This window comes from Engraulis encrasicolus, chromosome 1 (genome assembly GCF_034702125.1).
Source record: "Engraulis encrasicolus isolate BLACKSEA-1 chromosome 1, IST_EnEncr_1.0, whole genome shotgun sequence".
Classification (NCBI taxonomy): Eukaryota; Metazoa; Chordata; class Actinopteri; order Clupeiformes; family Engraulidae; genus Engraulis; species Engraulis encrasicolus.
Window position 1 is genome coordinate 28,545,928 of NC_085857.1, and position 16,155 is coordinate 28,562,082.

A 16,155-nucleotide genomic window follows, 5' to 3' on the forward strand; every position below is an offset into this window, starting at 1 on the left:
TTAACAAGTCCCAGAAGAGCGGTGCGCTTCAGCTGCTTACCGCACCACACGGAGCGCGCACTGGTCAAGTGCAGGTTACTGGAGAAACAGGTGTGCGCAGTGCAGTGGTCACTCCAAGGGGTGTGGATGAGGTGAAGACATGGACAGGCTTTACGTTTATTACGCGCTCTTATTTTCAGTGGGTAAGTAACCGGCAAGAAAGGTTTTTCTGTGATGCTTTTTTTGTTGCTATTATACGCATTTATTATGGGAACCTGTAAAGCTGTCCAACCGAGACCACTGCGCAAACAGTATTTTCACGTTTCATGAAGTCTCATTTTTTTCCAAAGTTATTGTATTTAAGTCGCTTCGGTCAAAGGCGTCTGCTAAATGCGATGTAATAGACCTAATAAAAAAGGGCATATTGCTTCTATTTATTTGTTGTTCAATTAGACTATGCATTATTTGTTTCATGCAGTCCCATTTTGTTCCAAAGTAATTCTGTAATAGTCTAGGTTAGGTAGCCTATCTTTATTGAATAGCCGAGAGCAATGCATATTGTCTACTGCGTGGCTTGAATTATATCCTTTTAGTTTGACATCAGGTAGGCTAATGCATGGGACTTTATTTACCATCAAGCTAAGCTCCCAACATGTCCAGAGATCCTTTATTGTGTCATTTTATCACAATGCACGGACAAATTCAATATTTAGACTGGTGGTTTACACGTCTCTCCTGCTCTTGTTGTTTTTGTTGCAGCCGTGTTCTCGGTTGTCTCCCCGGGCTTGGCGCGGTCTCTGAGGACCAAGCGGGGCCTGCTGGAGCTCGCGGGCGTCATCAAGTGCAGTACGGGTCGCGTGGCGATGGCATACATGATGTACGGCTGCTACTGTGGGCTCGGCGGTCAGGGATGGCCTCGAGACAAAGCCGACTGGTGAGGAATAACCCATTGTACATCCATATGTAAGAAATGACACAAAAATTAAGGATGGTGGAATGATATCCTACAGGGTGTTTATTAATTGGTTTGGAAACTCAGTGGCGCTCGTGCGTAAAGAGGCGATTGCAGCGTTCTGGTTAATTCAAATAAAAGAAGGGGTTTGTTTCTGTTTCAATTACGATTTTAATTGTTGTATTTTCCCCTCATAGTCTTCAATATAGTTGGTTTACTGAGAGATTTACTCTGTATGCAGAGAGATTACCGGTACCATTTCCTGGTTGACTGGTTTGGTTTCCAAATTGGATTGGAAGAAGTGAAAGAAAAGAACTGAAGTTAATGTGTGATTTTCTTTCTTTCTTTCTTACTCATATGTTTTGGACACATCTGATCATGTGACTGATTTGCCCATGTATGGCTGTTCAATTACAGTGGGCCTCACCAATAGTAGTCTAGGCCTAGTAATTTATAGCCTGCCAGTGTGTTGAACCCATATTCTTCTCAGGGCTGATGAGGACCTCCATGTGTTAATTGCAGTTTATGCTTTGTTTGATTATGACCATTATGACCATATGAGCTTGTTTTATTTACACTTGGCCCAGTGAAAGTGCTGAAGTTGGGGTCTATGTCTGTCTGGGTGGCTGTTATTTTTTAGTTAACGTTTTTGACATTTTATCCTTTAATGGGTAGTCATTGACCTCGAGTACCTATGTAATCATGAATAGGCGAGTGTGAACACAGCATTATGCAGTCTGCAGATAATACAGCTTGAAGCATGTGGGGTATTCCTACGAGTTTGTTAAATTGGTGGTAATGGACTCGTGGGCATCAGATTGCATTTTTCAGTCAACCAACTCCAGTGAAGCAAGGCAAATTGTAAAAAAGAAAACCTCAACCAGTCAGTGTCTGAAATGCTCAATTAGTTCACTCAATACATGTTTCATTGCAAAGGGTGTGAGTTGCATTGTGTGCAGGAGTGTGATCGAGTGACCAATCTGACTCACCTCAAGACTTTGGCTACACATTGTTTATTATCAAATACATTGTTAATTCAACACTTAAATACAGTGTCAAATCAACATTGTGACCAAATTCACTCTAGAAGACCTGGGTGTTGAATTAACTACACAGTAGATAAGTGAAAGCTGTGCCACTGATGCAGGGGTGGGAAACCTTTTTCATTCGAGGGGCCACCTCAAATTTTATGAAGTTCTACAAGGGCTGTACTATGAGCACAAACAAGGATTTCCCCCTGCACTTTAGCCTTGAAGGCGGCCACCTTTACAACAGACCCGCCTTCACTAGGTTCCCCTAAAAATGCAACTTAATTGTATTGAAAATGTAATTTTTAACATTTAATTTCAAAACATGTCATATTGCATGTGAACCTGCATAACATAAAAAAAAAATTGAAGATATTTTTTTGGCCTTTTTTAAAAACTTTTTATGATAGTACAGTGCAGATGGTGACAGGAAGCGAGTTGGGAGAGAGAGACAGGGAAGGGTTGGCAAAGGACCCGTGCTGGGAATCAAACTTGGGTCGGCTGCATAGCAAACGTGTGCCCTACCATATGCGCCACGGTAGGGCCTGTATAACATAAAAATAATGTCGGGGTCCAGAGACAACGGCACAAAAGTATCTTGACAGGACTGGACTGCTTGTTCCCTAAACCAGCCCTCAATTTAGATGGGGTGGCCCATTGGTCGATCCTTAATATAGTCAGTGTACTGGGCTTGTCATTATACCATGGTATAGCATACTGTGTGAGGGGCTGTTTTTCGATCCCAGACCAGGCCTGCGTCCTGTGCATGGTATAGGCTACCCTGCCCAAACACTGCTCCCCATGCTGCCATGTAGGTATGATGTATGGGCTGACCACTGTTTTTGTATAATGGGTTGAAGAAGGAGTCAATACCATTGTGCAGTATAGATTGTGTAAACACAGCAATATATGAGTGCTGTCTGTAGGTTTTGTAACCTGATATGGCCGCCGGGTGCTCATGCTCCAACTGGAGAATCACAACAAGGATATATGCCTACTGGTATTTATTTGTCAAGAGCAATATATGGTCGGTGAAATAGGCAGGGATTACAGGAATTACAACACTAGTGGTATATTACATAAGCCTACTTACATATATAATATAAAACTACTAGTGGAATTACATCCGTAACTTGTACCTAAAGGACCAGTTCTGCCAAATTCTATATGCTGTTGTATTGCTCACGCTACCCTTGACTTGTCAATACCTGGTGATGCTGCATTTTTCGGCTCTGCCCTTTCCGAGATCTTAGCTATTCAAATGGGGGCAGATTTTGTTTATATTCAAACAATTATTAACATAGGCCTACTCCAAATATTTTCCCAAAAGGTATCGCTGTTTGCTAGTTGTCTGCTGATGTTGCATAACCTAATAAATCAAGATGTTTTTTTTTAAATGTAAACAAACACCTGACGCCATTACAATGACCAGGATCTTGGAAAAGGCTGAAGAAAAAAAAATCTCAGGTACTGAAAAGTCAAGGGTAGTGTGAGCATTAGCCTACAACTGCATGTTGAAATTGGCTGAACTTATCCTTTAATACCTCTCTGGAAATATGGCATGCAGTGCAGTGAAATTGCTGCAAAGTTTGAAAGATAGAGGGGGTGTGCTGTGGTGCAGCATGCCAATTGGGATCTTCCACTGGAGACAGGTTCGAATCCGGCCTGGGTCATTTCTCAATCCTTATCTCTCACTATACTTTCTGTCTCAAAAGACCCCTAAAAACATCGAAAGATAAAGAGATAGAATTAGGGGATGAGTGAAAGATGAATAAGCACATAGGCCTATATTTACAACAAAACAATCTCGCCAAGTGCCTTATGTAACAGATTAGGACTTAGCCATTATTACCATTGTGCTAAAACAAGCACACAAGAGGCTCTTTATTAAGGGATTTTAAGTTGCCCTGCCTTTATAAAAAAAAAATGTGTCACCCAATACCTGTGAAAAACACCCAAGCAGTGCACTCTTCCAACTGGGAAATACTTTTCGAATTGCTGAAAAAACAGTAATTTAATTACAGCATTAGCACAACATTACATAACCCATTATTTACTTTACACATTACATTTGGTCATTACAAAATTTCCAACAGAATGTGTTACTGACACAATAGAACTTGGTGCACACTTCTCTGCCCTTGGAATGCTTTGCTGATCACTGAAAAAGTCAAAAGGCTTATCACATCACTTCTACAATTGCTAATATAAAATATGTGTCACTACATTGCAACTTAATCACTCCATCCACTTGGGAGTTGTGTGTGGACATTAGGGGTTAACTTTGCCTAGCAACCGTGCCCAGAAACCTGTGTTGTGTGCCATGGCCTTAATAGAGTCTCTTTCCTCCTCTCGCCTCCAAACAATCACACACTGTCTTTCTTCCTCTCTTTCGGTCTCTCCTTCGCTCATATTTATTTTTCATCTTGCCAATTCTGTATCTATCTCTGTGTGTCTCCGCCCTCTCTCTGTCATACACACAAAAATACAAAGTACCACAAAGTATTGTCACACACACACACACACACACACACACACACACACACACACACACACGCACGCACGCACGCACGCACGCACACACAGACGTTACTATTAGATTACTATTACGATTTTATTACTATTTCATTACCATCATTGGGGTACTATTTCGTTGCTAAATAAATATGATGCAACATGAAGTGAGTCGCAATGTTTGTGTTTTTATGATTACTGACTGTTTTGTCTAGCCTTTCTAGTTACTTAGAGTATTCATTCCACTTTATCTATCCTATGTGTTGAGGCTAATAAACCTGAATGACCCAATGTTTGGAGAAATAAAGCTCTCTGATATTCATATTCTCAATATTTCCCCCCCCCCCCAGGTGTTGCCATAAGCATGACTGTTGCTATGGTAAGGCAGAGGAGATGGGATGCCAGAGCAAGACGGAGCACTACAAGTGGACCTGCGAGAACCACACCTCCGACTGTGGTGAGGTTAACACCCACACACACACACCCACACACACACACTCGCGTGCACACAGAAACACACACACACACACACACACACACACACACACACACACACACACACACACACACACACACACACACACACACACACACACACACACACACACTTTCTTTCTTTCTTTTTTTCTCTTGCACACAAACACAGACACACACACCTACACACCCAGACATTACAGTAGGCGATTCGGAAGCGTGGGCGTTTATTTTCATCAGATGATAACCGGTTCCAGAGGTGGAGCAGCAACAGCTGAACAGGTTGATTTAACTCACAGACCTGCTTTCCTTTTTGCTCCCTTTGTTCTTAGAGATATGAGATAGTGACGCATAAGGTACAGAGAGAGAAACGTAATTTCCATTTCCTTGTATGACCTGTGCTTATAAAGAAACTGACAATAAAAGATGACTTGACTTGACTTGACTTGATGTTCTTAAAGCTATAGCGATAGTGACACATTTATGGGTGTAAGGAAGGATAGGACCTACATAGCATGGAGATTACTATTATTACTATTACTATTGTTGTTACTGAGCACTGTTCAGGCCTGCACTGGTAATCTGGCCCAAAATTTAGAAGGGGCCTGGCCGCACAAAAATGTTAGTAGTAGAACTTAATGGTCCCATAGGGTAATTGTGTTTGCAGTTCGAACGCTGGCACCAGACATAAGACACAGACAAGCATAACAGACAGCAACATGTTTACCTGTCTATGTCAGCATGTTAGTGTTTGAAAGAGATTGAGAGAGATTATTGTCAATGTACAATGTCTCATTTAAATGTTTTAATTAAAGGGGCACAATGTAGGATGCGATTTTTCTTAAGAGAAGTGTTTCCCACAAGACTCGTCTGGGTCGGTCTGTTGAAAGTTGCATTTGGGGTTTTCTGACAGCGGACCATGGAAGTGGTCGTGAGAGTCATTGTTCACTTACTAATGACTCAAATAAATAGACTGACTCGGGACAGTGATTAATTAAACGTTAATCAGACTGGTCAAACGCAATTTCAAGCTTCTGTGCTAATACTGTTTTTGAGATTTTTGACAATAAAGTACACATGATCTGGACGTGACTTGACTTGAACAAACAGAAAGCAAACAAAATGCAGACCTTTCTATTTTTGTTCCCAATTTCCCGTTCAGGGCTCAATGCAATAGATAGACGTCACCAAGATGTGAAGATGGACATACTGTAGTGACACAAAAACGCGGGACTGTGGCTGTAATCTGGGCTGGACTGGGGGAGAAATAGTTGCCTGATTATCATAGACTTGCAATCAAGATAGAAGCAACGCCGCCGAAGGTGTTGCGTCACTAGGAGGGCGCAGCCTGGCTAGAGAAATAGGGCCTGGTCACTTTTGTCTTAAGTGGGTTTTTGAGCATTCTATAAAAAGAATGCGTTCTATAACAATGCAATATTCTATGATTCCATATTGTATTGAATGACGCCCAGAATTCTATAGAACTTTCACTGGCCAAACATTCCCGTCACACCGGTGTGACGATACACTCATAAAGGTTAGGCCCCTCATCATTTGCGGCACAGAACTGACACACTGGTGCGCCCAGCATCCTCATGGGGCCCTATTTTCAGAAATGTAATAAAATAAAAAAATAAAAAATCAGCACTTAGAATACTGGGGGACCAATACCCTCTGTTAAAAATTAAATGAAACCTCTAAGTGTTGAATTAACACTGCAAAATTTACTGCACATTCATGAGAACATTGCCAGAGATCTTTTCTGCCAGTCAACATACACTGTTACGTTACGTATGTCAAATCCAAACCACGTTTCATTATTGTCTATGATGTAAATCATACATGCACACATTCTGTAGACCTAATGATATGGCATTTTGGAGTAGCGGTGATAAGCATGTGTATTTGAACTGTGCCAGATTATCAGGTTTGACATTCAATCTCCAAGTGAATGTCTTAAGGACGTGGCCCCTGTTATGATGTTGTTACCAAAATGACAGTGATCAACTCATAATGTATTAAGATTCTAATGTGTAATAGTGTATATCAGGGCTTGACATTAACTTAATATTAACCCACCGGTCACTGTGGCTAGTGGTTTTCCCAATTCACTAGCCATTCAGGTATTCCACTAGCCACAGATTTGATATTGTTTTTTTTTTTTCTTCCTTTATCATGATCGTGTACGTCTAACCTCAATAGATGAGGTGCTAAAGCAAGATGAGTGCTTTGCTTTCTACATGGAAGTATATCAAGCAAATACAGTAGAAACTGAGTTACTGAGCTTTTGAGGTTGGACTGAAATACTGTGCAAGTACTGTGCAACAGAATATAGGCTACTATGATGCGTATGTCATACCAAGTAATAAGCTGCCAGCCAAATTGGCTAGTGACACCGAAAGTATTACTAGCCACAGCCAAGTTTTACCAGCATTTGGCCGGTTGGCAGGTGCCAGTGTCAAGCCCTGGTGTATATGTAATATATACTGTAGGGGCCCATGTGTAGTGTAGGGAAGTCTTTTCAATGACTACCGGTAGTGCTGTATTCCACTGGTGGAACGGTGCATGTTATGATTACGCTATATACGCCTAGGTTTGTGCTTCTACTGTATATTTACAGCTGTACTATATAGCCTACCGGTGTAGGCCTATTTGTAGTAATATTAATTGTTTGTCCAGAGCAAAAAAGGCTGTGGGGGTGAAAAGGTTGAAATCTGAGAGTCTGTGGCTAATCTGACAGCTGGATTGTAATGGGCAACCGTTTGTTATGTGGGGCTGTGTGTGTGTGTGTGTGTGTGTGTGTGTGTGTGTGTGTGTGTGTGTGTGTGTGTGTGTGTGTGTGTGTGTGTGTGTGTGTGTGTGTGTGTGTGTGTGTGTGTGTGTGTGTGTCTGTGTGTGAGTGTGTGTGTGTGTGTGTGTGTGTGTGTGTGTGTGTGAGCTCTGACTGCTGGATTGTCATGGCCAGCCTTTTGTTCTGTTGTGCTACCATGTCATGCCAACAGTTCTGGGTCTATCATTTGTTTACTCATGTGCCATTTAATCACACATTATTAATACACCTTATTATCTTCACCATGTGTGTGTGTGTGTGTGTGTGTGTGTGTGTGTGTGTGTGTTTCATTTCTCTGGTTCTCCTCTCAATTATGTGTACCTGAACATACAATGCAGGCTTCCTATGATCATATTACATCAGTGTTTCTCAACAGGGGCTCTACAGCCACCCTGGGGGCGTTAGGCAGTCACCGCGGGCGTTGAGAAGGATACAGATGAGAGGGAGGTTGCTCAGTTGCCATTGGGTGGCATTAGTCTATATTATTTTTTATACTAAGGGGGGGGGGGGGGCATTGGCAGACTCATGAGTAGAGGTGGTCAAAGTAGTAAAAAAAAAATTAAAACCTGCCATGGTTTCCTCCCAACACAACAGGGCTTGACACTGGCACCTGCCAACCGGCCAAATGCTGATAAAACTTGGTTGTGGCTAGTAATACCTTCAGTGTCACTAGCCAATTTGGCTGGCAGCTTATTCCTTGGTATGACATGCGAATCATAGTACCATATTCTGCCCGTATGAATTGTTTGTATTTAAGTTCAAGAAAAAGCTCAGTAACTTGCTTGTAATTTGCTTGATATACAAACTATTTCCATGCAGAAAGCTAAACACTCATCTTGCTTGAGCACCTCATCTTCTGAGGTTAGACATACACCATCATGATAAAGAGAAAAAATATATAAAACTTGTGGCTAGTGGAACACCTGAATGGCTAGTGACTCGGGAAAGCCACTAGCCACAGTGGCCGGTGGGTGAAAAAGTTAATGTCAAGCCCTGCAACACAAGTAACTTCACTCAGTAACTGCAGTTACTAAACAATATAGACTGATGTACCTGATTCTGCACTCGTTGTTCCAAATTAAATAGGTTTTCTTTAGCCTACAGGTGTTTAGGTTTTTCAGTAACAACCACATCTAGTCAACTCATTAGGTAAAATGGAATAACCGGTATCGGTATGTAATATTGTGTGCTAGTGTTGAACTTATACCATAATGTACTCCTACTTTGGTCAACTTTGCTTATGAAGTGGTCCAGGGGGCGTTGGGAGGCTCGTGATGAGATCAAGAGGGGGTACTTGTTTGGCCCTACCGTGGCGCTAACGGTAGGGCACTCTTCTACTACGCGGCTGACACGGGTCCGATTCCAGCTCTTCCCCATTTCTCTCTTCCAACTCGCTTCCTGTCACTATCTTCACTGTCCTATCTCATGAAAAAAACTAGTAAAGGCTTGAAAAGCCCCAAGAAATACTAAAAAGGGGGTGGTTTTTTTTTCAAAATAAGGTTGAGAGCCACTGTAACTATCGTACATGAAGTGTGGAATAGCACTTGTTGTGTTGTGGGTCTGCACTTGCCTGAGGAAAGGGGCCCGCATGTGATATGGCTGACACCTTGACACCTTGCTCAGCCAGTCCAGTCACATACGTGACACACACAACATAACTTGCAGCTCAGTAATTTTTGCTAGAGGCGATTCTAGGCATTTTTAAGAATACAGTGCAGTGCTAAAGCATGCTCACAATGCTCTCTCTCTCTCTTTCTCTCAATCCAGTATATTTTTGTCATCTCACTGCCCCCCCTCTCTCTCTCCTCCATGAAGGATAAATATGTAGGACTACAGTAGTGCTGATGCAGTGTTGTCTAACATGACTTGCAGCTCAGTCAGTTCTCATTCAGTCAAATTGTTCGTGATCTTATGGGAGCTTCGCTCTCACCTGTGTGATTGACGACGAGATGGCTCTCTCATCTCCTTAACCCATTTTGTCCTAATCCCTTTTTGGGAAAGGGTGCCCTCTGCCTATTAAATCCTAAATATCTCAGCCTCCGAAGCACATACAAACATGAAATGAGTTACATTTAAAAGCTTGGACCCTCTTTTTGCCTGCCATTGTGTTCATTCAGCTCTAACTTTGCCATATTTTTCATTTTTAATTTAATTTTTAATTGCTCAAATCTCAAAATTCTGAATGCAGCGTACAGTATATGTGTTTCCAGGACACAATGGGTTAAGAGAACCGGGGACATAGACATGACCTAATGTTTTGCTACAGGCGCTTCTATGTGTTTCAAAGTGCACAATGTTAAAATATGTGCATGATCTTGCTAGTCATTTCTTCAAAAATGTAATGCTGTTGCTCAACGGCTGTCTCTCTTTCGGAAATCGACTTTTTTTTTTACCCCTTTCTTATCCCTTGTTGTTATTTCTCTTTCTTTCAAGGGATTCAATTTCCCTCAATCATTCGCTTTCGTCTCTGGTTGAATGAGTCTGACAGAGCACTGTGGGCAAGAGTGTGAGAGAGAGAGTTGGGCCTTCTCTCTTTCTCTCTGAAATGTACAGTACATGTACATTATATGATTACACCCTCTTGGCATTTCTAGACTACATGAAAGATAAGTATGCTGGCCCTGGCCCTGCCATGGCCAACCGGTAGGGCACTCACCTGCCATGCGGCTGACCCGGGTTCCTTTCCTGGCCCGGGTCCTTTGCCGATCCCTGCCCGTCTCTCTTCCAACTCGCTTCCTGCCCACCTCTCACACTGTCCTATCAAATAAAGTCGAAAAAGACCAAAATAAATAAATAAATTGGAAAAAAGAAAGAGGCTAGGCTTTGTGTCACAGTCTCTCTCTCTCTCTCTCTCTCTCTCTCTAGAGTCGATGAAGGACAAGTGTGCGCGGGCGCTGTGCCGCTGCGATCGCGAGGCTGCCAGGTGTCTGCAGAGGGCGCCGTACAATACCAAGTACGCCATGTGGCCAGACTTCATGTGCGGAGACGACCAGCCCACCTGCGCCTACCACTGAGGAGGGAGAGGGGAAGGAACACACCTGGATATATACACAGGGATACATGGATACATATGCACAGGGAGAGAGTCGAGCCTAAGAGCCCACCCTTAAATCGGCACACGTTTTTCTATGTTTTATACTCTTGTGAAACTTACAAAATTCACTCAAATATACATATATTATACTATAGCCTATATTTTATGTTAACACTTATTATTTATGTTTCACATTTCTCACATTGCCATTTCCAAAATGTAAACACCAGTATAGTAATGGTGATAATTGTATCTAATTTGAAAGGGAAAATCTAGAGGTCGTTGCTCAAGAGAGAAACATGCACAAGGGCAATTACTTTAGTCACGTAATGCAACCGATTCTGCCGACATTCCTTAAATCATTTAGCCTTTAAGAGTGTATCGTCACACTGGTGTGTAGCGTCACACCGGTGTGTAGCGTCACACCGGTGTGACGGGGAATCTTAGGGCAGTGAAAGTTCTATAGAATTCTCAGCGCCATACAATACAATTTGTTTTTTTTAGAATCTTGCATTGTACACATTCTTAGTACAGAATGTTCAAAATCCCACACTCTCAGTAGTTGTTTTGCAGCATTCTAGAACCAGTTTACTGAAAACATAAATACAGAATTTATAACTGTAAGTTCCAAATGTGTTTTTTTTTTAAACTAAGGGATATATCAGTTGGACAAGACACAATGTTTTATTAAAAAACATTTTATTCATTTTTCTTGTGCGCCCCCACTTGTCTTTCCTTCAGTGAGGCAACTTGCAGACATAGAAAGAAAGAAACAATTTTCATGTCCATGACCACAGTGGGTCATAACAAACGAACATTTTAAAAGTGCGCATACTCTATGAATCATATGGAAAAATAAAGATTTCTTGTCTTAAGTATTCCTTATTAAATCAACAAAATCACAGCCAAAACGGGAACATTAATGGAACATATGAGAAGAAAGACATGAACAAGAAGAAAAAGACATACTAACTAAACAAAAGTCAATCTTGAATACAGTTATTCACCAAGTCTTGCTTCACTCATTCTCTCATAAGCTTATACATATCTCTTTCTCTCTCACTCACACGCAAACACACATTCACACAGGCCAAAGCACACAGTCTTGGGAAAAGTCAAACGATAGCTCTTGCTATAAGATCTTTCATATTTACAAGTAATATACACAGGGCTTAAGTTTCAAGAGTTTTCCCGAAGACAGGCAAATATATTGCCAAGGGAGAGTATTCCAAGAACCTGACTCCGTAGTATACCAGGTTAAGTTCACTTTGCGGTAGTGGTAAATCACCTAAGAGAAGAGCCTTGATTTCTCATTTTCTTAACAAATGACACCTGTGCGTCATCTATAGATGATTTGCCACGCCCTACTGTAGGGTCATTCAGCCAGGTGGATCACTTAACCATGCCCTTAGAATACTACCACAGGAACAAAAAAAACAACCCAACAAACAAATGCCAATTATTTTAACACATTTGTATGCACTTCTGTTTTTTTTCATGTTGTCAATACACCCAGAGGGATATTCCAAGAACACGGTTACATGATAAACCTGGCTAAGTTAACCTACAGGAAGTGGTGAACCTGACAATAGATAGACCCACAGGTGCCCTTTACCAGAGATTCTTCAAGTATATAGAGATATGCCAATGTAATAGGTTGCTATGGGCACCTAACATGACCAGGTTCCGGTCTGCCTAAAGGGGCGTGTCATAATACTCCTAGCATTGAATAGAACAGTCCTTAGGTCTGCCTAGGTCTACCTAAAGGGGAATTTCCCCCCCCTCCCCCTTGCAATAATAGAACCCGGAAACAATGGGCCAATGGAACCTCTCTCTCTACTCTCTCTGCCTTTACCGTAGGTTAGGATTCCAAGCCCTTCTATTAGGTGATTTACTAGTATTTCAAGACTACTGGTGCGCCGGGTTCTTAGAATACTCACCCAGTGTGCTATACATTGATAAACATACAGAAAAGAACATCTTGGGGTCTTGTGTTAATCGAAACATCTCACAACATGACAAAGGCAATAAAAGGTTTCGCACCATCATGGTGTGAGACTAAGACTGGAACGCGGTAAGCAAAGGGGCCAAGGACTTTATTTTTGTTGCCCTAAAACTTCAACTTAATATGTAAAAAAGGTGAACAAAGATCGGCATTTTCAAACGAGAAAAATAAAAAATATGTGTTACTTTTTCAATTTAAGCATCATCTTACATCTCTATCGATTTGAGGCTTGTGTGTTAAAACACAGGGACGCGTTCCGTAACACAAATAGGTAAAAGTCATTACTGCTCTCAAGTGTGTTTGTGTGTGTGTGCGTGTAAAACAAACAAATATGTTAAAAGTCATTGCTCCTCTCAGGTGAGTGTGTGTGTCAGTACGTTGTAAGTGAGACAGATAAGAGCAACAAGTATTTATGGCTATTGGCATCGGTCTATATCAAACACAATGTGTTTGTACCTCAGAATGTGTGTGTGTGTGTGTGTGTGTGTGTGTGTGTGTGTGTGTGTGTGTGTGTGTGTGTGTTGTATGTAATGGACTCTGTGAACAACCCTATGAACACACCAATGCATACAACGCTTCCTATGTGTGTGTGCGTACGCATGTGTGCGTGTGCGTGTGCGTGTGTGTGTATTTATGTCTTCTCTTTCGTCATCTCTCCTCACCATTATGGCACTTTTGTGTTGGGGTGTCTCAGCTGTGTGTGTGTATGTGTATGTGTGTGTGTGTGTGTGTGTGTGTGTGTGTGTGTGTGTGTGTGTGTGTGTGTGTGTGTGTGTGTGTGTGTGTGTGTGTGTGTGTGTGTGTGTGTGTGTGTGTGTACATGTGTCCATATCTTATTTTATCCATCTCCTCTCGTTATCTCTCCTTCCATGGCATGCCATCTCTTCCATTTCCTTGTGCCATGTCTCTATCACTCATTTTCTCATCTTCTCCTTTCATGGCACTTGTGTATCGAATGTTTTGTTGTAGCTGCTCCACCTCAAGGCCTATGGCCCACCAGAAGAATAAGCAGTTGTGAGTGTGTGTGTGTGTATGCGGGTGTCCCATGTCTTATCTCATCCTCTCTCATCTCTCTACTCCTCTCGTCTCCATTTCATGGCACTTGTGTGTCTGGGTGTCGTAGCTGCTGCACCACCAGGTCTATGTTGATGATGGGGTTGAAGTAGAGGGCCCAGTAGAAGAGGCAGTTGGCTACGAACTGGGGCACCAGCGGCCAGAGCAGCAGGAAGGCCAGGCCCTGAGACAGCATCTTCCAGAAGTGGCTCCACATCTTCTTAGGCAACGTCCTGAAAAGAACAAGGACGTGCATGCAGACATTTATGATACATTTTTTAAATTTAGATATTTAACATGGGCATAGTTAAGCGGTTAGGGCGTCAGACTTGTAGCCCAAGGGTTGCCGGTTCGACTCCTGACCCGCCAGGATGGTGGGGGGAGGTAATTAACCAGTGCTCTCCCCCATCCTCCTCCATGACTGAGGTAAACTGAGCATGGTATTGCGTCATGTGCAGTGATCACTTGTGTACTCTTGAGTGCTGTGTCACAATGACAATGAGAGTTGGAGTTTCCCAAATGGGCTTTCACTTTCACTTCACTTAAACAGATATTTCTGCGACAGCATCTTCCAGCCGTCTCTACGTAGCTCTTTCAGTGCCATGGACTTGAAAACGAGTCTTTTCGGAATGTATGGCACAGTGCCAAAGACTTGATATTAAGTCAATTGCGTTTTTCATGGGGGGTGGGGCCTAACACGTTGATCTGGTATGTTTGTTGTTCACATGGACAAAGAACTCATTTTTTTATGGCTCTTAAAAAATCACTCAAACGTTGAAAAAAGCCTGCACCCCCCAGTCTGAATTTGAAAATGGCTGGCACTCAATGATTAAGCAATGACCTGAAAAGAAGAAGACATGCATACATACAGTACATACATTTAAACAACAAAGGAGTAATTTCATGCGCTTCTGTGTTCTGATTCAGTGCAACAATTGGAGAAGGGGAAAAAAAACCGCAGATGCCCTTCGGAAAACAGAAAAAGACGCACGTTTTTCCATCCCTGCCGAGACCTCCCATTATATATTGGGGACATCACATTATAATGGGACTAAAAATGCTAGGTTGCACGAAGACCAAACCCATTCCTAACGCAGATCTGTTTTTTCACTTAAAGTTTAATTTGGATAGAGACAAGACTATTGCTCTGGAAATGGACACTTTTTCAGCCAGCAGATGGTGCCATTTACCCACATATGCACATTTCAAATACCGTACACAACCTGAAATTTGAGATTGTGTTTTGCCTTTTCAAATCCAGAGAGAGCTTGTTTTTAATTCACAACTTTGAATGTTAAGTTGAAAGAATAATAAGGCCTTAGAAGAAAGAACCTGGGAAACTCCAACTCCCATTGTCATTGTGATAGAGCACTCCACAGCACACAAGTGCACTGCACACATCGGAATTGCATTTTATGCCTCACCCGTGCAAGGGTGCAGCCCCCAATGGCGCCCAAAGGGCGCAGTGCGGCGGGATGGTACCATACTCAGGGTGCTTCAGCCATGGAGGAGGATGGGGGAGAGCACTGTTTAATTACTCCCCCCACCAACCTGGCGGGTCGGGGGTCGAACCGGCAACCTTTGGGCTGCAAGTCTGACGCCCTAACGGTTAGTCATGGGTAAGCGGTTAGGGCCTAACCTCTTACCCATGACTGCCCACGACTCGGCACGACTCCAGACCTGACAGCAGCATGGCGTTGACATGGCGTGTGTGTGTGTGTGTGTATCTAATGTGTGTGTGTGCGCGCGCACGCGTGTGATCACCTGATCTCGGCGCGGCTCCAGAGCCTCCAGAAGGCGCATCCCTCCAGCACGGACAGCAGCATGGCGTTGACGATGACGAATCGCGACGTCCAGTAGTGGACCCCCAGCCAATCCCAGGCGAACTCGGCCAACAGCTGATAGGGCAGCAGCGCGTACTTCACCAGGAACTCCGCCCACTGCTTCCAGTTAGGATCCTCATCCTGATCACGTACACAGAAAGAAAGAAAGAAAAACAGAAAGAAAGAAAAATGTATATTGTAAAAGATAAAAGATTTTGGAGGTGTTATGGGCCCACTTACAGGTGTTTTAGCAGGTCGTCAATCGAGGGACTTTTGTACAGGTGTTATGGAGGAATTGTTATTGGCACGTGTTTTGGAGGTGTTAAAGGATAACTTCAGTCAATTTCAACATGCAGTTGTAATGCTCACACTACCCTGGACTTGTCAGTACCTGAGTCTTTTTTTTTTTTCTTCAGCCTTTTCCAAGATCCTGGTCATTGTAATGGGGGCAGCGGTTTGTTTT

At 42.6% G+C, this 16,155-nt stretch overlaps 2 protein-coding genes across 4 annotated transcripts in view; one reads left to right on the top strand and one right to left on the bottom strand.

Annotated features, from left to right (window-relative positions):
* LOC134449657 (phospholipase A2-like) lies at positions 1 to 11,517 on the top strand. Its single transcript, XM_063199730.1, has 4 exons — positions 1 to 182; positions 739 to 913; positions 4,824 to 4,930; positions 10,643 to 11,517. Exons 1-4 carry the CDS (start codon positions 140 to 142, stop codon positions 10,789 to 10,791), a joined length of 474 nt encoding a protein of 157 aa, XP_063055800.1. The 5' UTR covers positions 1 to 139; the 3' UTR covers positions 10,792 to 11,517.
* Positions 11,492 to 16,155, bottom strand: part of LOC134449642 (bifunctional apoptosis regulator-like) — a 20,049-nt gene continuing 15,385 nt past the window's right edge. For all 3 annotated transcript variants that reach the window (XM_063199709.1, XM_063199718.1, XM_063199701.1), the window contains 2 exons: positions 15,634 to 15,833; positions 11,492 to 14,102 (listed from right to left, as the gene is read on the bottom strand). In XM_063199709.1, the coding sequence (XP_063055779.1) occupies positions 13,910 to 14,102; positions 15,634 to 15,833 (393 nt within the window). In that variant the 3' untranslated portion in view covers positions 11,492 to 13,909. The remainder of the gene's footprint in view (positions 14,103 to 15,633; positions 15,834 to 16,155) is intronic.